We start from the raw sequence: 24,771 nt of genomic DNA on the forward strand, positions 1-24,771 counted from the left end.
CATTTTATAAGAAACCCACATCAAGTGGAGGTTAGTCATAAAATATACATACCTAGGAAGACTATTCCTGGCAGAGGGCACAGCCAAAAATAAAGCCTTAAGGCAGGAACATGTTTGAGGAACTAGCATTTCTGGAAGTCAGTGAGATGGAACAAAGTAGATGCAGATGAGGTTTAAGATAGAGCCCAGTGCCAAATCATGCAAGACTTTGGATAATCTGATAGATGGAAAAGTTGAGAACATTAAAATATAAAATAAAAAACACTTTTAGATTTCTAATTTTGATATAATACATGCTCAGATTACAGCTACAGACTTGGGCTGTGTGGCATTAATTTACATTAGCACATAGTTCAGATTGAGTGTAATGTAATTCTTAGAGAAAGCATAGACCAGGTATCTCCGACTAAAGCAAAGTATTGAGTGCCAATCTAGACTGCTAGCGTTTCACCTAAATTAGCTCATCCTTCTGTTCTTTTTGTTTTGATTATTGATCAGTTTTAGCATATACATACCTGATAGTATTATGACTGCATTGTCATTGTACATGCAAGGGACACCACATTAACATTTTTTATGTAATTTCCATTCTATTGCTATAAAAATGGTTTCATGAAGTGTTTAGTACCTGCTCTGTGATCAGCATTGTGCTCTATGAAATGTGATGTACAGTATAATCAGAAATCATATGCACTCAGTAAATATCTGTTGAATAAATGTACATTTTCTTTTATTATCATGATAGATTCATTTTTTAATACATAGAAAATATATATTTTTTTGTTCTTGCTTTCTGCCAGGTGGAACACCTACATACTTTCATTTTGTTTCGGTTTTCTATGGGCTTCATTGATAGCATAATTGCCAAATGTAAGTATGCTTTAAAAGAGATGGTGGAATGAGATTTGTGGAAAAAGTAAAGTATTGTTCATATTTTAATTCTTAACTGTTTTGTTTCAGATCTTGCCACTGTTGTTGGTTACCTAGTTGTCAGTCATCCTTTCTTAGATTTATCTCATCCTCGACATGTCAAGAGTACGCATTCAGAACTTATGGAGGTAAAGTAGTATTAATAATAACAATTGAAATTCAGATATAAAATTAAATAAAACCTAGTTTTTAATCTTAGAAATATAAGTGAAAATTAATATATTTTTTTCTGTTTAAGGATTACTACCAAAGTGGAAGGATGCTTTTGCGAATGTCTCAAGCTCTGGGTCGAATAGTTTTGGCTGGCCGTGAAATGACTAGATTGGCTGGGTAAGTAAGATTCGTAATAATGAGCAATTGCAGAGAACAATTTTTTAAAAACACAACCTTTAGTGATTGTGCCCAGTTGAGGTTAAGATCAGTGACAACTGATGCTACTAATTCTAGAAGCCAGTTTTGATAAAGAGTTAAGGAAGGTTATTTTCCTTATAGCGAACTGTTCATGTTTCCTTGAGATAATTGTTTTGAGCTTTAACTAGATTAGTGGTTCTCAAGCTGTCTGCTCCATGGACAGTGGTATTCAGTAAATTGGGAATTGTTGAATCATGACAGTTCTTCTTAATTCACAGAAAATTAACTTAATGACTAGAATCTTCTTATTTGAACTTTTTGTTTCCCACCATACATTTTTTCTTAGATCTTTGGTACTGGCAACCCAGCAAAAGATGAACAAACATGAAGTTGATTTTAATGGAAAAAAATGAAAAGTTACCTTGTAGTATCTGTAGGTACAGTTGTAAATGTGGTCATATTATCTATTAAAATTGTTCTTAGACCATAAAGTGGAATTTAATATTTTAGTATTTAAAGCTCTAGTATAAAAAGCTTGGTACAGTATGAACAACAATATAATGTAAAAAAGTCATCTGGAGAAATTAAGATCTTTTTCAGGCCTGTGATTTGTCTCTGCATATTTCTTCTTCTTTATTCCTTCTTCTCTCCTATGACAGAGAAGGTCTTAACGGCAAGATGGAAGAAGTTGTAAACTACTGTGTGGAGTCTCTTTCACTTGAAAATGCTAAAATCCTTCCTATTTGTTAATAGCTTTGTGCCTTTATAGTTCATGGCATATGGGGTGCTTCTGTTCCTTTATGAGATTGTTCCTTGTTATTCACGGAAAAATCCTGTTTCGCTTCTCTGATGTAGAGTGCTTTCTCTTTGACCATAATGTCTTTTCTATGTGCCTCAACTTCTTTTCATTAGTTTCAATTTCTGTCTCTTGTCACAGTGAGTTCCATATAATATTAATAACACTTCATCTTTTCCCCTCTTAAGAATATGAAAGAGAAATCTTCCACATTCTTTCACATTTGCAAGGAGGTAGCATTCATTTGAGATAATATATATATATTATCTCAATATATATATATATATATATTATAAACCTTCCTCACATAGGAGGCTGTTTTTATACAACGCCTTATAGCTCAGTCCAGTGGGAACTCAGAGTCCATACCTCCTGGGTCTAAAGAATGCACTACTACTATTTCTTTTGTAGTAGCTACTAGAAACTTCTTTAAAATTCTAGTGGCAAACAACCTTCTTAACTTACCTATTAAAGAAGTAAGTATCTGTTGAGGTGGGAATCTTTTGAAACCTTTTCCCTGATCCCCACATTTCTGCTCTCCTGCTGAAACATTATAGTAAAACATGCATACTATCACTAATACTTTATGTTGATGAAAATTCTTTTAAGTTATTTCATTTAAACTAAATTATAATTTTAGAAACTTCAGTTAGATTTGTATAATATAAAAGATATAAACTTCCACAATGTCATATGTCAATTTCATCTCAAATAAATAAAATAATAAATATGAAAGACATGCTGGCCTTTGGAGATTTGATATGACTTTTTTTAAAATTTCAGTTTTACTGCTCGGATTTCAGAATTGATGCAAGTACTAAAGGATTTAAATCATGGAAAATATGAACGCACAATGGTCTCGCAACAGGAAAAGGGTAAATATAAACATATTAAGTCACATAGTTTTTGCTGACATAATATAATGCTTTAATATTTATTTTCCATTTAAGGTATTGAAGGAGCACAAGTCATTCCCTTGATACCTGGTGCTGGAGAAATCATCAGTGCTGATAACATTATAAAGTACGTATCGAAAAAGGTTTTTTAGCTCCATAAACATTTGTTAAACTACATAGTACCCTTTTCTTTTAGCTGCCTTTGCTTTGTGTTTGATATAAAATTATCCTCTTTTTATTAATTTCTTCTGTAGATTTGATCATGTTCCTTTAGCAACGCCAAATGGAGATATCTTGATCCGAGACCTTAATTTTGAAGTAAGTTTTTAAATGATTGTATAATAGCTTAATTCATCTTCAAGATGTGAAATGAAAAATGGGTGTTTGAAGAATCAAAATAATTTTAAGGCTTAACTTAGTCTCTGAATTCACAAAATTGCTTTAAAAAGTGTTTAAATACTTAGAAATCTTATTTTTCTTATTTGAAAGGATTTTAAAGTTTCAAGTATTAATATCAAAAAATATTTTGCAAATAAATCCATTGCTAGTGCAACTGAGAAACTGAATTTTAAGTTTTATTTAATTTTAATAAATTTGATTTTAAGTAGCCACACGTGACTAGTGGACAGCACAGCTCTAGAATTCCTCTCTCTATGCCTGTGTATATGGCCTCTGTAATTTGTTTTATATATAGGATTCTTTTCAGCTGCTTTCATAGAAAGAATGTTGTCTGATAGTTTATAAAATAAGATATATAATTATTGGATTTATTTTTAAATTGTTAGAATCTTTGATAAGTCTTCAATTTTTCTATTCAGTAATGTATATTTATTTAAATACATTTCTACTTTTTAAGGAACTATAAATGAAAACAGTTATGCACAGTACTTTGAACTTAGTCAACAATGAGTATTGTATATTATATTCATTTTAAAGCCAAGAAACATGAGACGAAGTAGAGAAAATGTAAATATAGTTGGTAAATGTTGAATGACTATAATATTACAGATACTTCAGTTAGTTTGGTGTACTCCCTTAACACAGTAGGTAGCCACCCATCAGGCTTGATTTCATAAATAAAACAGATCAGAATCCTATCTTTGTTACATTTCTAGTAGCTCCTTTGTTTAAGCCTCAACTCAAGGGTAAAAAGTGCCATGAGACTTCTCCATTGAAGAATCCTCTTGGTCCTTTTTTCCACTTTCTTCACTCTGTCTTTATGCAGAAATAGATTACACCAACAATACAGATACACACATGGCTTAAACATAATGAGAAGGGATTTGGGATCTGTATGTACAGCTACATGGAGTAGATAAGATTATGGTTCTGGTCTGTGATATTATTTACTCACTTTGTTATAATGTTACCACATTAAAGCTCTTGCTTTCTTTTCAGTCCAAAAGCCCTTCCCTTTAAAGCCCTTATGTTTGAATTTAATATACTTCTAGCTAGAGCCTATAACTTCACTTTTATAATTTCAGAAAGGCTCTTGATTTTTTGCTCTTATTTTGGTTTCATTTGGAAAGTCTTATTTGAGTACCCAGTTATGCCTTTTACTTTGTGATCATATTCCATACCACCTGTTGTTTATCTTGTTTTGTTTCCTCCTCCACTGGGAGCTGTGTTTTGACTTCTGTCCTTTTGGTCTACTGTAATGAATTCCTCTTCTGTCTCTTTTTCACTTAAGGTATTTTAAGTTAGACTTGGCTTTTCTCATTTATTCTGTCTTTGTTTTGTTTTTGTTTTGTTTTGTTTTGTTTTTCTTTAACATAGCCTTCCTTTATTTAACAAACATCTTTCAGTTCTTTGTAACCTCCAATTTTCTACCCATCTGGCTTACTTGAAAAAAAGGATTCCTTTCTCCTAGATAGAGGCATGGTAAAACAGACTTGGCCACCAAAAACAAATGTTTCATATTTTATGATTAGTTTTTCTCAGGTTACATAATAACCAAATAATATAAGCTTATTTGAGATAGGCGATTTTATACCTTATTCCTATGTAAACTCTCCAGCACAGGCATATTTATCTAAATGTAGACTGAAGAGACCCTAAGAGATAACAACTTGTAGGTTATATATAATGTGGATGTTAAAATAGTACTTTGTAACTTATTCCAATTTTTACCTTTTTAGTAAAGGCATATTTGTAGTGTATAAGAAGCCTATAAATCTTCATAAACAGCATTCTTTTATATAATTTCTCTTTTACTTAAATCATATATATGTGTAGTTTTTTTAATTTATTATGGTAAATTCATAGGAAGTAGGATTTATCAAGAAGTGTTATTTCTGGGTAAATAACTGGTAAAAATGTGGTGGCTCAAAGCATTCACTGCTCCATTAAACCAATCTAGGAACCTCAATGATACAGAACTCAGTTTATCAGTGAAAGTTACTCTTGGTTTTTAATCTTAATTCAACCCGTAAAAAAATACATTTTTATAAATCTTTAATATGGAAAAATCATTACTGGCTTACCATGACTAATGTCATAATCGTAAGTTTTGTCCAACATTCTCAAAAGCCATAGAGTAAAGAAAAGTTAATGTTGGATTTAAAACATTTGAGCATAGGAGAGTACCTAAAGATGTCCATGAGTCTAGTTATTATTTTTACACATCATTACAAACTTGGTTTGGGTGTTTCCTGGCATATTGCAACAAATAGTGTGGAGAAATATTGGATACCAGTGTCACAATGGGCAGTTAGGGGCAGAAAAAATTATATTGCTGACATTACTCAAATAAAGCATAGTAGTGTGGAACCATTTAATTAACAGTTCTGAACTGTAGGAGCACCTAAGGACATCACTTACAGTAAAGTAAAATTATTATATAGAATCTTGCATTATCAGGAATATTCATTATATTCAGTTTTACAGGAAAAAGAAATAGATAATTGCTCATACAGAAGTCATCTAAATGAGTCTTTAAAATAATTTCTCAGAAAAAGGGACAGTTCATTCATCTAGAAAAGTCATTTAGAAGAGTTTATGCTCTAACATTGATGTGCATAAGGTGTGAAATTTTATTATAGATCAACTATGTGGTAAGCCAGTTAGGGTAATTCTCATCCTTTTTATAGAGGTTCATTTTTTCTCTTTTATTGTGGTAAAATATACATAACACAAAATTTAACCCTTCTAACCATTTTTTAGTATACAATTCATCAGCATTAAGTACATTTACGATGTCATGTGACCATCAGCATCCTCCATCTCCAGAACTTTTTCATCATAACAGACGGAAACTCTGTACCCATTAAACAATGCATTTCCCTCCTTCCCCAGCCTCTAGTAACCTGTTCTACTTTCTGTCTCTGGGGATATGACTACTCTAACTACCTCATATAAGTGGAATCATGCAATATTGGCCCTTTTTTGTCTGGCTTATTTCACTTAGCATAATGTCTTCAAGGTTCATCCAAGTTGTAGCCTGTATCAGAATTTCATTCCTTTTTAAGGCTGAATAATGTTCCATTGTATGTATATGCCATATTTTGTTTATACATTTATCCTCTTGGGTTACTTTCATTTTTTGGCCATTGTGCATAATGCAGATGGTTCTCCATTTCATCAGAGTAGAAGCCAAAGTCTTTTCAGTGGCTTACAATGTAGAATTCGCCTGCTGCTACTCTAACTGCTCCCACTTACCTCTCTGAGCTCATTTCCTACTTCTCTTCTCTCCTTATTTCCTCTTGCCAAATCAGCCTCCCTTCTTCTTCTTCTTCTTTTTTTTTTTTTTTTCCGAATTGAACAGGTACATTCCTGCTTCAGTGCCTTTGAATATGCTTTTTTATGGATAGGGTGGGGCTGGAATAATCTTCTTCCAGATAAACTCCTAATTCACTCCTCCTCTCAAAGTTTTGCCCATTTGCCTGGCCTGACCACCTTAGAAGTGTGACCTCCCCCACCCACTCCCAAGTTTCCTTACCCTGATCTGTTTTTTCTCTGTAACACATATTTTCAGACATATTATTTAATTGGGTAATTTATTATGCTTATTCCTTATTGTATGTCTTTCCCACTAGAATGTAAAATTGTAAGGAGAGAGTTTGGGGCTTTTTTTGGTTTGGGGGTTTTTTGTTCTCTTATTCTAATGTAACTCCATTGCCTAGAACAGAACCTGATGCTGAGAATTCAGTAAATATTCACTGAATTAAATAATAGGAACCTCAGGCTTGACAGTTAAAAAATTGTCAAAGGCTGGTCCCAACAGCTAGGATAACTCATATCTCATTGTTGTCCTTCTTTCCTGTTGTGTACATTGCTGTGTAACGTGAGCTAGGTTATAACTCCAGGTTTTCGTAGTCTTCACAGGATTGATTAACATGTAAGATCATAAGTTTAGAACTTAGCCACTCTTTTTACTATTTATCATTTAACTCTATTGTTGCAGAGCAGTTTGGTAGCATGTGTAAATATAATGTATATATACTTTGATCCAACACTTATAATTTCCAAAGAATCTGATCTATAGAAACATTTCTCACTAGTGCATAAATTTGCTCACTGACTCAGAATTAGCTAAGAGCAAAACAAAATGCAGATGAATTAATATTTAACAAAAGGAGAGTATTTAAATAAATTATGGTGCGTCCTTACTATGGAATACACTGCAAACATTAAAAAAAAAGAATGAGAGGAATCTGAATACACTGACCTAGAAGAATATATGTTATATATTGTTAATCAATAACAAATGTAGGACATATATAGTACGATTCCATTTTTAAAAGAAAATTATGGATACACACATATTTAGTGTTTTCAAGAATTCTCAAATTTTTTAAGCTTTAGCTCTTTGTATTCTGACTGAGATGAAGTTGATAATATCAATAATGATTTTTAACTCTTCTTGTTTAGAAAAAGATTTGCAGCTCTCTGTCAGCATTAATTTAACATCATGCCTAGGAATGCTACATTTTCCAGGATTTGATATTTTCAGTGATCAAGAATTACTGTATTTTGTAAATGGAAGTACTACTACTAAAAACAATACTGTAAATAGAATGATGTCATTTGTTTCCAAAGACATTGATATACTGGTGCAATGTAAAAATAATAATAAAAGCGAGATATTTTGTGGCAAACTTTGGGGATAAGGTTAGGACTGTAATCCATGAGTTATCTCGGGGTAAACGCTGCACCTGCAAGCAGTGGTAATGAGTATTCTTAAGGCAAACGGGAAATGGGTTAAATTTTTAAAAAGTGAGTAAAATTTGAAAGTAAACAAAAACAAAGGGTCCCTTCAACCATACCATCCACTGCTTCTACCTCATATCACATTTATAGACAAAACAGAAAGCTAGTCATTAGCAGAGAACTCTAAGTAAATGTTCATTGCATATATATTCATTCTATTTAATTAATTCATAGACCGGTTTCCTTTCAGGTTCGCTCTGGGGCCAATGTTCTAATTTGTGGTCCAAATGGCTGTGGGAAGAGTTCACTTTTCCGTGTTCTTGGTGAAGTAAGTACAAATTAGCCTCAAAATTTTACAGTCTTATTTTGCCATGTGACCTACTACATCGTGGAATCTACAACTGCTCTTTTACACCTCTTTTTTTTTTTATCCAATAGTTATGGCCTCTTTTTGGAGGACGTCTAACTAAACCTGAGAGAGGAAAGTTATTTTATGTTCCTCAAGTAAGACCTTTCTTGAGTTATTTTGTAATCTTTAATATAAAGCTATTCTTATTGTTTAAGAATTCACTTGTGATGATTTTTGCTCTCCTACTATCAGAGACCTTATATGACTCTTGGAACACTTCGAGACCAAGTGATATATCCAGATGGAAGAGAAGATCAGAAAAGGAAGGGGATATCTGACCTTGTAAGTAAATATTTATATTCGAGACCTGCTGAAAATACTGTTTAAGATTCTTTTTCTTAATCAGTTAAGTAGTTTATCCTAACCTGTAAAAGTCTCCTAAAGCCTTGTCATTAATTATAATTTCTAAGATACGTTAAGATATGAACCACTTTGCTTAAATATGACTTGATGAGTATTTAACCTTGTCTTTAAATGATTGTTCTCTCATTGCCCTTGTCCTTTAATTACACATAATAGTGTTATTCTCTTTAAGCTACTAGATATATTTTGTTAGATTTAATATAGATAGGAAGTAAAGGATTTGGGGCTACCTTCGTGCCACATTCTTTTGTGAAATGTGCCTCTTTAAATGATATTGGCAATAGACTTATAGTGATTCTATTGTAAAAAAAAAAGTAAGATAGAGAATGTTGGTTTATTTTAAGCTTGATTTCACCTTTAATCATTTTGCTAAAAGGTACTGAAGGAATACTTAGATAATGTCCAGTTGAGTCATATCCTTGAACGTGAAGGAGGCTGGGACAGTGTTCAGGATTGGATGGATGTACTCAGTGGTGGAGAGAAGCAAAGAATGGCAGTAAGTATATTGTGAAGACATTGCACAACAGTGCAACTGGTTGATTAATCAAGGCACACAGTTTTATTTTAATCTTTTCAATTAGTAATGGTTTTTGTATAGATTAGTTTAAATGATAATAAAGGTGCTTGAAAGTGTATAACTTGCATGTAAATTTTGGAATTCGGAAAAATTTATAAATTTTCCTGTGAAAGGAAAAGCTGCACATTCAATTATATACCATTACTACATTTTTGTAAAAGTTGGGGAAACTTTGTACCGCATGGTCCTGGGATATATGGTAATCTCGATTGGGTTTTGAGATCTCTTTCTATGTCTTTTCCCTATAGACATCTCTTTGTCTTACTAAGGCTTTTCTCTCTGATATTAGAGATGATCAGTTTTAATTTTATTATCATTTTATTCTTTATTCTGTTCTTGCCCTTTCCTCTTACCATTATATGTATCCTTGTTTCAGGGATTAGTATCTAGTTCCTAGAATTATTTAGAATTTAAAATTTTTTCTACTATAAAAAAGCATTTGAAAGGAACTATTTTAATTTTATGATTGACTAAACTTATTCCTTATCAAACATGACTATAAAACTCTACATATTAGGAGTGAGTACTCTGTTAAGAGGAATAACTTTTAAAGAGTTATTTTCTAACTGTACATACCATAGTTTGAGCAGATCCAGAAGGATTTTTCTTTCCAGAATATTAACCTTATGGAAATTAGAGAAAACTGTAGCCAAGGAAAGAGTAAAAGAAGCGGCTTATTGCAGAATTGCTTATTCATTATCTTCAGGTTATATTCTACCATTTTGTTGCCTCCTACTCCCTAATTTTGCATGTTTTGTTTTTCCCTAAATAATACCCATTTTATATGAACTTGATGTAAACCTAATATTGTGATTTTTCTGATTAGAACTGTTAATATAAGATTAATCTAGAGTGAAGAATAAATCATAAACAAAAGAAAGATGTCAGCCATACTCAAAATGGAAACTGAGCTGAATGAGTGAGAATTTGAAATGATTGGGCATTTCTTGAATCAATTTAGGGGATCGCTATAGAAAGAACTGCAAGTCAAGAGAACAAATTTAAATTTTATACTTTGATTTCAAAGAAAATGGAAGGCTAAGAGTCACAAGTGGACACAATAGCAACTTAGATAAATAAAAAAAAAATCATAACTAAGGAATTCTGTGTGTGGGGTATAAAGGTACAAGTCGGATAATTTTTATTTGAAGATAAGAAATTCAAGGTCTTCAGGAATGAGAAGATATCTTGGAAGAGTAAGGTCGTAGGGGAAAGAATCCTGTAAAACCATATGAACTATGATAGAGTTGTTTGGGAGTGAGAGAAAGCTCTCCTGTGGCCCTGCTGCTTGACCAAGCCATTGACGGTGTGTGTTCTGTATAGGCCAGTGTTTGGAGAATTAAACGTAAAGTTTAAAAGAGAGCATATTGTTTTGCTACTTTCAAAGGGTTTGTGGGGAGAGAGAAGAGGATAATACAACCAATATTAATGTTGATGAAGTTGGGTGAAGATTATGTGTGTTCATTTTACTGTTCTTTCTTTTTTTTTTGATTAAAAGTTTTCAAAGTAAAAAGTTAAGGGAAGTGAAGACAGTTTTCATAAATTACAAGAATTTATCAATATTAAAAACTAATTTTTAGGAAGAACAGACTTGAAAGGTCTAACCATCCAAATTAGAGAACTTACAAGAGTGAGGGTTTGTGTAAAACTGGTGAACCAAAGGAACTTTTGGGTAAGCAGAGCTAGGATTTGAATTTGAGAGAATGGAATAATACTATTGAATAAAAGGAGGTCTGGTGACAGATTTCTAAAAGCTCCTTGAAAAATGCTCCTTCAGTCTAAATGTAGAGAGATAAGATGATTATTCCATTATTTTAACAGTGAAAAAAACAAATTCAATGATGATATAATTTGGATCTTCTAGTTAGAAGATCCAAATATTCTCAACTAACTGTAATACAAGGCAGTCTTATAGCTACAAAGGAAATGCACTGGTATAAAGATGGGAAAAAGTTGGTTTTGAATGGCAGATCCTATTTAATTCTCCTAGCAGCCTTGTAAAGCAAGGTATAGACAAGGGAAAGACTTGGCAAGCTCAATCAGGTTACTAATGCCATACAGCTAATGAGAGGCAGAACTGAGCTTCAAGTGCAGGTGGGTCTGACACCAGAATTGTTGCTCTTAACCAGTCAGTACTTTATAGCCTTTGGTGTGCATGTGGGCTGTCTATCCAGTTCTCTTCTCTCATTGTCCGGTGAGATCTCAAGTGATATTTCCCTCCATTGCACTCATTTGGTCCCAGCCATCATCAGCCAAGGTGGTTCTATCTAATATCATAATTTAGTATATCATATTTCTCTGACTGATAGTTGTCTTTCACAACTCTTCCTATTTAGTCATGGAGTTCTTTTTGTGAATTATGAAAAAAATATATGTGATAGAAAAGTTGGAATATGTATAAAATTATAAAGAAGGAACAAAACCCCCTTACCAGAAATACCACTGTCATAAAATTTTTAGTGTCTTTTTAAACCATTTTTATAATTCTTTCTCTTTTACCTAATTGGCAGCTGTTGTCTTCAATCTCAGTGAGATTTCTTGAATATTGTTCAATATTCTTACAATTGATCAATCTTTTTCTTACAGTTGATATATCCTCTTCTGACTCTACCTCCTTTCCTGTCTAGTACAGACTTAATAATCCAGGACCTGGCATGGGGCCTGGCACATAGGAGGTATTCCGGAGGTATTTCTTAAAGGAATGAACAAATTATCCCTTCCACTTAACTTCCTTTCCCACTTTTTGTTTTCTCATATTACTTAAACCCCAATCAAGAGCAGTTGTTTGCCTTGGCATTTCTGTGCGTAGGCTTCTGAGCACAGCTGAAAAAATCAGAATGATATGGATTGGTGCCAGCACACTTTCATGGTTTCCAGTCTTACAGGGGCTTGTAGCATGGCTTGGCAATCATGTTACTTATTTTTCCCCCTCTCTTTCATTTTTCATGATAATCATTTAAAAACTCCAATCTCAGGCTTTTACCCCATTTTCTACTCTACCACTCTCAGCAGAATAACTTATCTCCTGCTTAAAAAAGAGAAGCTATTATTTCAGTTAAATGACAGCTAATTTTTATTGAGTACTTAATAGGTATTATGCTAAGCACTTTACACAGATTTTCTCATTTAATTCTCACAACAGTCCTGTGAGATAAGAACTATGAAGGCCCCATTGGACAGGGGAAATTAAATAGTTAAGTAGCTTGTCAAGCAAGGACAGCTAGTAAAAATTAAAGCATGTAGGGGTGAGGGTGTTGGCTTGTCAAGCTCAGGTAGTATGACTGCAGTGTTCATGTACTCATTCACTTTACAGTCTTGTAGTATCAAGTACCTGATAGCATAGTGGAGGGAGAGACGCATGATGTGAGAAGTGTGATGACGACATGCAGCGAGCTCCATGGGAACACAGGGGGCATGTGTAGAATGCCTTCAGATAGCCATTTCTCTTAATTAACTTTGCGCCGGGCAACTGTCTTGTCCTCCCTGATATACTTGACCTTGTGTCCTAGTAGTTAAGAGGAGGCGATATTGGCTAGAATGTGGAGGGTAGAGAGCGAGCAGGAATAAGATTGTGCAGGGCCTTGTAGGCCATGGTAAAGAGTTTGAGTTTTATTTTAAGTGAAATGGGAAGTTGTTGAAAGATTTTAAGCAGAAGAGTGAAATTTTGTAATTTATATTTCTAAGATCTTCTCTGGTTACATGGAGAATGGATTGGAGCGGAGTAAAAGAGGAAGTAGAAAGCTATTTGTGGTCATCCAGGCAGGAGATGACTATGTTGTGGGAAAAAAAGCATGATTATGGAGATGGGGAAAAAGTGAGTGGATTTTAAACTCAACAGGACTTGAAATGGACTAAAAATGAGGGGATGGAGGGAGTGAAAGGGAGGAGGAGAGGGGAATGATAGAGAAGGACTCATGGCTTTCTAGGTTGAACAACTGTTTGATAGTGTCATTTTCTGAAATGTTTATGATTGGGAGGGTAGATGAATGGATTTTAAGGGGAAAATCTAGAAAATCTATATGAGTTTTAGATTTTTAAGTCTGAGAGTCCCATGAGGTATCCAAGTAGACAAATCAAATAGAAATTCTTACATATCAATCTGAAAATTAGAAGAGAAATATAGATGAAAGATATGTACTGGGAGTTTGCAGGTGTAGATCATGAGATTTGAAATCGTGAGATTCAATGAGATGCAATATAGGAAAAAGAGAAGAGGACCTAGGCATTAACCCTGAGGAACCTCAACATTTAGTGGTCAGATGGAAGAGAAAATGCTGGAAAAGAAGCTGAGAAAGCAGCTTAGGAAGTGGGAGGAAACTTAAGACCCAGTTTCACTGTCACTTAAAGAGCAGGGAGTGGTCATCTGAGTTGAATGTTGCAGAGGAGGTGAATTGGGTAAGGATAGAAGAGTGTGCATTGGTTTTGCAATGTGGAGATCATTGTTAGTGGCAGATGACAAAATGGAATATCTGTTAGACAAAGGATCAAGATACATAATTCCCAGAAAATAAAATACATGTGGAAAATAAACCTAAGAAAATGTTCAGTATTTCTGCTAATCAAAGAAATGTAAGCTTTAACAATCTGGATGTTAGTTTTTACTTATAAAATTAGCAAATGCTTTAAAAAAAATGGACACACTCAGTACTGACCACAGGAATATGAAACCAGGTACACTCAAAAAGTTTGATGGGGATATTAATTGGCAACTTAATGGGCATTACTTAATCAACAAAGAAATAGACACGTTTTTGCACTTGTGCCATCTACAAGTCTGAATTCTAAGATTTGGTTAAAACATGTGCCCTTTAATCTTGTTTAGAGAACTTTCTTTAATATTAGTTTGAAACTCAACTTCATCTCATATCAGTCCTAAAAGGTTTTTTTTACTTTTAACATTTTATTACATTTTCCCCTTTGTTCGGCAAGATAATAAAAACAATGAGGTTTATATATTGTTTTTGTTTCTGGGAAATAGATTTTTTGAGTTAGAATAATTTTTATACTTGCTTTATGACTGTAAATGCATACTTAATTTATTTTAGCTTATTTCTGCATGTGATTATACAAAATATATTTATAATATATTTCTGTTTATTCCTCAGATGGCAAGATTATTTTATCATAAACCCCAGTTTGCCATTTTAGATGAATGCACAAGTGCAGTTAGTGTGGACGTGGAAGGCTACATTTACAGTCATTGTCGAGAGGTAAGTATGCCAAGTCCTCAGTTTAAAGGTCCATGTGCCCCTTCTTGTTTTATTCTGTGACTCACCAAATATCTATCCAAAGAGGAGATTCTAAGTTACTAAGTAACAAAGTTACTGTTAAAGGATGATATCTCACTTTAGCAAAGAGTGTTATATTAACTCAGTGTCAGTGTCCCCATGTGTTGCTGCAGAAACATTCATGTGTTTAATTATAGAATTCTGCCCCAGAACCCTCTGGGGGTGTGGTAAATACTACTTTTCTAAAATCTGAGTTCTAAGACAGATTCCAAAACAAGGTTTCCAATAAAGGATTATCACCCTGTATTTGAAAAACAAATTGGCTGTAGACAGTACTGTTTTGATTTAATTTTCTTGATTTTGACCTTTTGCTGTTTTTATCATCTTTATACTTTTTTTACATATTTTTCACAGTAAGATGGAAAATGTACTAGGATATATATTTTTTGCCCCAAACAAAATAATACACAGCAATAGTACCTGTTAGTTTAGTTTTATTTTTCTTAAAGAACTTTGTTGATACCCATTAGTTTTTATTATGTAGTTGATGGCCTGTATTTTGTATTACCTTGAACATTTGTCATCAGTTGTAATTTTTTCTCTTTGACATTAATTTTAACTATAGCTACTGAAGATAGTCATCTTAAAGCTTAAAATACGTAGAGTGGTTTGATTTGTATTCTGTGTTATTTATAGCAATCTAAATCATTTTCTTTGTATTAGGTCGGTATCACCCTCTTCACTGTGTCACACAGGAAGTCTCTTTGGAAACACCATGAGGTTTGTATTTCTTACATTGAACGATACAGTGAAAATTTATTTAAATATATGAATTCAGCTGATTATGCTTTTAGATTTCTTGGTGTATATTCCCTTAGATACATGTACCTTAAGGAAAAAAGGTGATTCTATTTCAGTTTTATAAAATGAAATAGGATTTTCTTAGATATCATTGTAGTTGTTAGTTTTGAAAGCTTTAGTACATATAAACAATCCCTAGGTTATATAAGAGATATTAGAGAACCAGTTAGTGGTTCTCCGGTTTTATAAATGACTGTCGTATAATAATTGACTAAAATTTGCATACTCTTATCACAACTATGACTAAGCAATATTTTTCTTATCTTCTTATCTTATCTTCTTATCTTCTGCTGTATTGGCAGAAGGAGAAAGAGACGAAAGATTAGATGGCAAAAAGTTTAGGGACATTTCGAGTGATCAGAACTTTAAGGAAGAAATTGAATAACGTCAGCTGTGTTTACCATTGCGCAGCAGTGAAATAGAATTCATTAGGTAGTCATGATGATTTACAAAGTTATTACAGTGAGGTTTACACTGGTACAGATATTTTATTTATTCTGCCATTCCAGCAGTGCCATTCTCAGTATAACAGTTCTTTTCTACTCTTACTGTAAAGTGATCAAACTCTAAAAAGAAACCCAGTTTATTTCATTTTATATTCTTTTCTTTTTCCTTTTCTGTTCCCTCTTTCCTTCCTTCTTCTCCTCCTTTTTTCCTTCCTAAATGATACAGAAATCTTAGGTAAAAGAAAGGATTTGAGAAAAGTTAGAACAATTTTATCTTCTCTCATAAAATTCACACCTGATCAGGCACCTTTTTTGCCATGTACTGGGCTCACCGTCTGAAGGATACAGAGTACTATGTTTACCCTTTAGAACTTATGGTTTAGGCAATAGTGTACAAATGATAAAAAAAGAGCATAGGACTCAAAGTTAAGAAACTTGCATTCAGACCACTATGTCTGGCATCAGTTGCTACCTTTGTATAATAAAGTTTTTCATCCTTGTCAGCCTGTCTCATAGATTACCATGAGGATCAAAGAGGTAGCCTATATGAAAATATTTAATAAAATATAATGAAATTCTATAGAGCTGTGTGACTTTTAAATATAGTTTTTATCTTATGGCATGTTATAATCTGCTCATTTCTCATGAATTGAATGAGAAATTGAATAACTAGAAATCAAATAGTTTAAAATATATCCAAACCTTTGTATTTCCTCAAAGTTCATAAATATTATAGTCATAGGACAGTGAGAGGACTTGGGTTTTCTCTCTCTTCTTCTAGAGGTATAAACAAGTAGCCAAATAATAGGAAGAATAGCAATGTTAGTAGCCAGAATAGCTAAGAAATAACAGTAGAAAAATAGAAAACAAAGCTTTTTTGTAAATAAAAAGGCACTAAATAAAAACAGAAGGCTTTGTAACAGCTGTCCTAAGTGTCTTCATAGAATGAGGTATGTAGGCGCACTATAGCTCTTGATTCTCCCTCTGCTAAATCCAAAAATAGACAAAAAGCCTTAAGGTAGAGGTTTCGAGCTGATCTAGGAAACCAGATAAGGAAGTATTAAAAACGACCCTACTAAATTGGGTTGCACTTGGTGGTATATCAGATCCTTGGTTCTGAAGTTATAGGAGCATTCTAATTGTAGGTGTACTTATAGATTTGGTTCCTTTAAAATAATGAGGAAGTCTGATATTTTAATTCTTAGGAGGGAAAGCACTATATCCATTCCAAGCAGAATTATATTGTTGCTCTTTTCAAAATGAACATATGTCTTCATTTAGCCTTTACCTTGGAGAACTTTATGCATTTCTGTGTATAAACTTTTAAAGGTTTTAGTAGCTCTAAATAATAATTTAGATCATTTGTATAATAACCTCTACATAAATTCCTGACAAGAAGGAAATTCTCTTAGTCAATGATTTTTTTCTCTCCTTTTTTCTCTCCCTTCTTTCCCATAGTACTACCTCCACATGGATGGCAGAGGCAATTATGAATTTAAACAGATAACAGAAGATACAGTTGAATTTGGCTCTTAGAATCCGGAGGACTGTACCTGCTTCAAGGAAATCATTAACACACTTAGAAATACAAAGTACATTGTAAATTAAAGTTCAGCTTTTTTTTTTTTTAAACAAAGCAACAAATTATAAAATAATTGAGAACAAGTTGTTAAAAAGTTTAATATTATATAGGATATTGCTATTTGTGTATATGTTGATTTAATTATTAATATGTACTAAGAACGACCTTATTCTTGTGGTTAAAAAACTGCCTAAATTAAATTGGGCTTAAATCAGTGTAACCTGATTCATCCTGGGCTGTAAACCATTTGAAGTGAGCTAATTTGACTTTTATGGCTCTATCTTTTGCTTCAATGAAGAATCTTGTTAAAACTGGAGTCATCACTTGTCCTGTGCTAACAAGATTGTCTTGAGATTGATTTTCTTGTGCCCCATGATGGTGGGAAACAAATCATAGTCTGTTATCAAAATGTACAGCGTCATTGCAAAATAGCATTTATTACACAGTGGCAAATTTCTTTAGCTGTCACAGTTATACTCATCCTTTGTATATATCTTGGGGTACATTTGACTCCAGGAAAGCCATTTATATTTTCTTTGGCCAAATAATAAATGTGCCCCTCTCTATCTGCAGTATTTGAGTTGCTTTGAGGGTTCTTTGTGGTTATGTAACAAAAATATACCCATCTTGCTTACCAAAGGGTGGTTACTGTGTTTCATGACTATTCTTCCCAACGTTTGGGGTATTAAAACACAAAGTCCTTACATGTCAGCTCCAGATCTTAAGAAGATTTTTAGATTTTTAAAGAATTGGACAGACTTGTGTATGTCAGAAGCCCATTCATTAGAAGTGTGGCAATTACATGCTTTTAAACTCAGATGAGCCATAGGAATGCACTACATGAAGTAATGCACTGAGTATGCAATGTTATGACTATCTTCGACTACGATTTTGTTTAAAAACGTTATAAAACTATTATGTACATGGGTGAATTATGTTCCCTAGGTACTGGTTTATCTCTGTGAGTCTTTAATAACTTTTTTATATTTGGGTTATTATGTTGAACTATCCTAAGAGAAATGGATTTCACTTCACCAAACCACCATTAATGACCACATGTATAATTTGCACAGTGAAACTGAATATTATCAATAAGCTCAATATGAAATCAGTTTTATCAAACGGGTTCAGAAAGGGGCATTTTGTATTCTTGTTTCTGCATAACCTTTTTTTTTTTTTCCCCCAGAATTAACTATAAGAATCACTGGCTATCAAAGTAAAATTTGATATACTGATTCCATAATACATAACATTCAGTTTTTACCACTCTTTAGCAAACATGTATATGTACTGATTTTCTTTTCAGATTAAAAAAACATATTGTATACATCTTTTGCTTGTTCTTTTTATTCTTGTATCTAAATACTGGGTAGTTCATTCATAGTTCATACAGTCTTGACTGGAAAAACACAAATAAATTAATATTTAAAATGCTTTTTTAGCACTCTGTCTTTCTTAAAAAGCTGTGTCAACTGTGATTTTAATGCAATGAATTTCTCTTTTAGAAAAGCCAGTTAAAACCCTTAGTATACCTCATGAAAGCTACCAAAAAAATAGAATTTAAAAGATATGATAAGTTCTGGGAAAGATTTTTAAGGCATGGAGGAAGTTTGAAATTTTCATATTTCTAAATTACCCTAAACCTAGTAATAGCTTCTTCCTAATTCCTTCTGTAATGGATTCTTGCCACTAAAATTATTTTTTTCTTCCTTTTTAATGTAACAAATGTTAAAGCACCTTACCATTTGAGGCACAGAGGAAGATCCTCCTGGAGAATCACGGTAAACACAGTAAACATTAACAGAATGATGATTCTGAGAAGGCCCACAATAAAGAAATCCACTGTTTCCAAAACGTGATTGACCATGGAACACCCATTTCCACATAATTTTTATCAGTGCCTTCTATAGATTGTACTGAGAAATGGCAGTTTAATTTGAAGAATACACTAAAATAAGAACTTTCATCCATGAGCAATATACGGCATACCAAGTGTACCATTCTGTGTTCTAACACCAAGTTTTTTATATAATGAGAAAATAGGAATGTAAACAACTAGGTTCTTTGCTATGCATTAGCAGAGTAAAACGTACTTAGGGTTTGCCTCTGCAGGGGAAGCAAAATTTTACTTCTACCCTTGTAGGGTTTTTGGTTGAGTTTGAGAAATCGACAAAGACATTAACAGAAGATAATACAAGTTTATTTAAGTTTTATGTGACATGGAAGCCCTCATAAGGAAATGAAGACACAAAGAAGTGGCAGAATCTAAAGGCTTTTACAAATTAAGTTGAACAAAGAGGCAAATGGAGAAAGGTAAACTGTGAGGGGGCTAAAGGAAGAAAAGGAGTATTTTAATAGAGTTGTGTAGAATTTTAAGTCTCAACATCCTGTCCTTGATAAGAATGTTATTTACAGGGAGGACATTGTCCACATAGGAGTTTTATCTCCTGCTTTTGGGAAGAAAGGGGAGAATCTGAGTGCCCTTCTTGTACTTGCTGTTTTTTTAAGTACCTTTAGGTCAAAGTTGTCCTTATGCCAAAGTGCATATTTGGGGGTGGCATATTCTGCCACCCCTCACCTCTTTTCCTCTTTTTGGTGATTAGTGTTTGGCTTAAAACTGTGGTGGTAGTAGAGCATCTATCATTTCCTAATATAACTTTTATCTTTTAAACTTGATGTTTAAAACTGTAATTTGCCTAAAAGCAAAGTGAATTTTTTTCTCCTATTAGACTTCAGCCTTGCTAGTTGTAGGAAACTGTTTACATTTTTACCAACATCAGTAATTTTTCCTTTGTGAAAAATTGAAATGTTCTGATCTATAACATATATGCATGTCACTTAAATATCTAATACCAAAAGTTACTGAAAAACAGTCCCCTCCCCCCCCGAAAGGCAACCATTTTGAACTTTTGTGATAATTTTTATTTTTTAAAATAGGCTATTTCTTGATTTATCAGTTATAGAAATTCCTACCACCCATAGTTCTGCCACACCCTCCATATACAGTTAAATCATTTAAAAATTTGTAAGCGCTTTATTGTACTGTAATACATATGCAGAAAAGTCCATCAAGCTCAGTACGTTTTCAGAAAGTGCATGCTTATTACCACTCCCGAAATCAAGATACTGAACACTGTTCACACCTCAAAGACCTTTACGTCATCTTCTAATTATTAGCCCCTAAAAGCCACTATTTTGACTGCTATCACATAAATTAGTTTGCCTGTTTTTGAACTTTATATATATTACATACCCTTTTGTGTATGGCTTCTTTCCCTCAAACTTGAGACTGATACACTGTAGATGTGGAAATAGTTCCTTCACTTATATTGCTGTATAATAATATTTTATTATGAAAAGGCCATACTTATTCATCTTACCAGTGATGAGCATTGGGTTTTCTGTTAGGAGCTAGTGTGAATAGTCCTTATAAACATTCTTATGTTTGTCTTTTGGTGTATACATGTATGCACAGAATGGAATGTGTTCAGCTTTGTTATGTACCCCCAAACTGTTCTCTAAAGTGATTGTACCATTTGTACACTTCCAGCATAAATGTATGAGAATTCCAGTTTCCCCAGTTCTTGCCAATACTTGGTACTGTCAGTGGTTTCTTTTTTGAAATTTATTTTTAATTTATTTTTAGCCATCGACAGTGAATCATTTGGTTTTCATTTTGCATTTCCCTTATTGATAACAAGGTTGAACTCATTTCACATTTATTGGTTGTGAATGACATTTGTCTTTTTCGAAGGAGTTTTTTAAATCTTTGGGCTCCCTTTTATAAATTGCCCTAATGATATTACATAGATATTTATATTATTGGTATGAGTCCTTTATTAGGTAAACGTTCTAATGTCAGACAAGGTAGACTTTAAGACAATGAGCATTTCTAAAAGTTTAGAGGGACATTGATAATGATAAAAGGATTTAACAATAACAAAAAACAAAACCCACATAAACACCTCAACACAGTAACCAACTTGACCTAATTGACATATGCATCCAGCAACTGCGGAATTCTTCCAATTCCTGAATATGATAGGTCCCTCCATTTAAGACTTCTTTAATTTCTGTCAGTAATGTTTTGTAGTTTTCTGTGTAGGATCTTATGTGCCTTTCATTAGCTTTATTGCTAGGCATTGAATGTTTGTTGATTTCAGCATAAATTGTATCTGACATTTTATTTTCGAATCGTTGCTACTAAATAGAAATGCAGCTAATTTTTATATATCGATCTTTGTGACAGTGTATTTGCCAAGGACAGTGCCATGAGTATATGTGCTCTTTACAGTGTGGTAGCAACATCCCCCATGGAGAGGTGAGGTCTACATTCATTCCCCTTGAACTTGCAAACTCTTGTAATTGCTTGTAGCAAATTCAGGGATTTGGGTGCTGACGAAGGAGGAGACAGAGTCATGAGAGGCAGTAACACAATATTTGGGTGGCGTTTGGACAAGATTGCGTGAGAAGGGAAGTCTGTCCCAGTAACATCGGCTCAAAACATCTAAAACCCAACAGAACTAAGGAAAACTTAGTTGTAGAGGTGACAGCATTGGACAGGAATGGGAAAAGGGGACTCTCGAGGAAAGGGGAAATCCGAGGGGCTCATAGATCTACATAATGTTGATCAATAGCAATGCTCCGAAGAACAGCAGCTGTTTTGGATCTTTTAGAACTATAGCATTGTCTCACCTATAGTTAGCAGAAGTTCAATTCAGTTTTGTGGGGTCTGTAAAGTAGGCAGGCTCAAATTGGCTAGAAATACTTTTTGTTTGTTTGTTTTTGTTTGTTTTTACTATATTTAAAGCAGTTGGATGTGTGAGGATTTGAATTTGACACTGGCGGGCTACTGTGAAGAAGTAAACAACACAGAGGCCGTTATAGGCTAATACAGAGAGGCCGTCTCTGGTCCATTTATAGAATACTTCTGCGACCAATGGAATGTAGGGAAGTTCTAGTTAAATCATTTTTTACTTTTTTAGTTAAATTATTTTAAATTAACAGTGCTGCTTTTTGATGAATTCACAGTAGTCCCCCCTTATGCCGTTTCACTTTCTGCAGTTTCAGTCACCACTGTCAAATGCAGCCTGAAAATACTATATCAAACATTCCAGAAATAATTCATAAGCTTTAAGTTGTGTGTCATTTTGAGTATTGTGATGAAATTTAGCACCATCCTGGCTCCATCTCACTGGGGACAGGAATCATTCCTTTGTCCAGTGTATCCAGGCTGTAGACAGTTAGTAAGTACAGTTGCTAACTACAGTAACCTACAGTTAGTCACTTGCTAGACATCTTGGTTATCAGATCCTCCTTCAGGTGTCACAGTGCTGGTGTTCAAGTAATTCTTATTTTACTTAAAAAATGGCCCCAAAGCTCAAGAGTGGTGATGCTGGCAACTTGAATATGCCAAAGAGAAGCTATAAAGTACTTTCTTTAATTGAAAAGGTATGTGTGTATAGGAAAAATGTAGCATATACCATATAGGATTCGGTACTATCCACAGTTTCGGGCATCCACTGGGGGTCTTGGAATGTATCCCTTTGCAGATAAGGGGGGATCACTATATAATATTGTTCACTGCAGAGCCAAGTAGAGAACTGTGTTCCTTTTTTACTGTCTTTTCCTTCTAGTCACTGTTTTTTTTTTTTTAAAGAAACCTTGCTCTATCTGCTATAATTATCATAACATAATAATCCTTAATTTTTTCCAGTCATGACATCATATCAGTGTTCCATTTCTTTCCAGAGATGTTCTTCCTGAGGTCTTCTGTCCCCCACCTTCACTCTGGTTCTGTAAGCTGGCTGAGCTGTCAACCTGACACTGAGCTCTCTCATGTTGGATCTCTTGGATGTCTTTCTCTTTTTTGGGTTTTCTCTCTTATTTAGTTGAACATGCCCTACTGTAGCTTCCTGGGGAAGGGTCCTGGAAGGAAAATTCTTTGAAGTCGTATATGTCTGAAAATATCCTTATTCTATTATGCTTGGTGGGAAGTTCAGCTGAAATGCTGAATTTAAGCTCAAGATCATTTTCCCTTAGAGTTTTTAAATAGTCATTTTCCTATTATGTTTGTTTTTTTTATATCCAGTTTGCCATTATGAAGTTTAGTATTCTGATTCTTGTTCCTTTGCACATGACTACAACTTTCTCCTATTTCTCTCAAGAATCTCCTTAGCCTTATTTGGCAAGTCCCAGTGTTGGAGCCTCTTGAGATCTCTAAGAAGGCAAATTAATTTTCTTTCTCCAATTTCCTCCTCTGCACACACAGGGTATGGCTCCCTTTTCCATGTAAGAACATTTTCTACTTCTTTATCCATTATTAACTGAAATTTCTAGTCAATTTCCTCTATCCTTTCTCTTTGTCCCTATAGATTTAAACCCTTTAAAGTTTACTTAGTATCATATTTACTTAGTCTTGAAATTTGGGTAGGTAGAAGCAGGGCACATGAATCAGTAGCATTGAAGCAGCAAAGCTTTTGATCTTTAGAAAGCTGTGGATTAAGGCAGAGGTTCTCAAATAACTGTCTTTGGGAAATGTGTAATATTTGCAAGATGATCCTGGCTCTGCTTTTACTTTGGCATGGATTAATAACTTGCTGATATTTAAGTTTAATAAATGGCATCTTCTCATCAAGGCTGTACAGTTCTATCCATTGGTGAGGTGTCTCTCTTCCACCCCATTTGCCTACCCTGCTTTTTGTGAAGTCAGGAATAGTGAGTTAAATGGTCGGGGAATGCACAGAGAGCAGAGCTTCTCAGACTTCAGTGAGTTTACACATCACCTGGAAAATGCAGATTTTGCTTCAGTAGGTCTGGGGTGGGGCCTGAGAATTTCCATCTCTAACTAGCTCTTAAATGATGCTAAAGCTGCTGTCCTCATACCACACTTTTAAAGTAGCAGGATCTAGGGTGGGAATTCTGGTAGAGGACTAAAGAGACCAACACAGATAGAGTTGCAGCAACTTGGAGAAGATTCCTTGGTTCATTGATTCAGGCCACTCCTCTTCGCCATGTTCCTTCATTCTTCTTCTTATTTATTTATTTGTTTGTTTGTTTATTAACATTTTCATTTTTTATTTTTTCCCCCTCCCCCTTCTCCTCTGGTAACCACTAATCCATTGTCTATGTCCATGAGTCTCTGTTTATTTATCCTGTTCATTTGTTGCTTTTAGGTTTACATC

At 33.8% G+C, this 24,771-nt stretch overlaps 1 protein-coding gene across 1 annotated transcript in view; it reads left to right on the top strand.

The window, feature by feature from the left end:
* The window catches only part of ABCD3 (ATP binding cassette subfamily D member 3), a 65,595-nt gene extending 46,679 nt beyond the window's left edge, over positions 1–18,916 (top strand). The window contains exons 11-23 of the mRNA XM_011355679.2: positions 801–870; positions 961–1,058; positions 1,169–1,260; positions 2,861–2,952; positions 3,028–3,100; positions 3,228–3,291; positions 8,372–8,449; positions 8,560–8,625; positions 8,723–8,812; positions 9,270–9,389; positions 14,576–14,680; positions 15,422–15,478; positions 17,464–18,916. Of these exons, the coding sequence (XP_011353981.1) occupies positions 801–870; positions 961–1,058; positions 1,169–1,260; positions 2,861–2,952; positions 3,028–3,100; positions 3,228–3,291; positions 8,372–8,449; positions 8,560–8,625; positions 8,723–8,812; positions 9,270–9,389; positions 14,576–14,680; positions 15,422–15,478; positions 17,464–17,541 (1,083 nt within the window). The 3' untranslated portion in view covers positions 17,542–18,916. The remainder of the gene's footprint in view (positions 1–800; positions 871–960; positions 1,059–1,168; positions 1,261–2,860; positions 2,953–3,027; positions 3,101–3,227; positions 3,292–8,371; positions 8,450–8,559; positions 8,626–8,722; positions 8,813–9,269; positions 9,390–14,575; positions 14,681–15,421; positions 15,479–17,463) is intronic.
* Positions 18,917–24,771: the final 5,855 nt, after the last annotated feature.

This window comes from Pteropus vampyrus, unplaced genomic scaffold, assembly GCF_000151845.1.
Source record: "Pteropus vampyrus isolate Shadow unplaced genomic scaffold, Pvam_2.0 Scaffold22, whole genome shotgun sequence".
In the NCBI taxonomy this organism is placed as follows: Eukaryota; Metazoa; Chordata; class Mammalia; order Chiroptera; family Pteropodidae; genus Pteropus; species Pteropus vampyrus.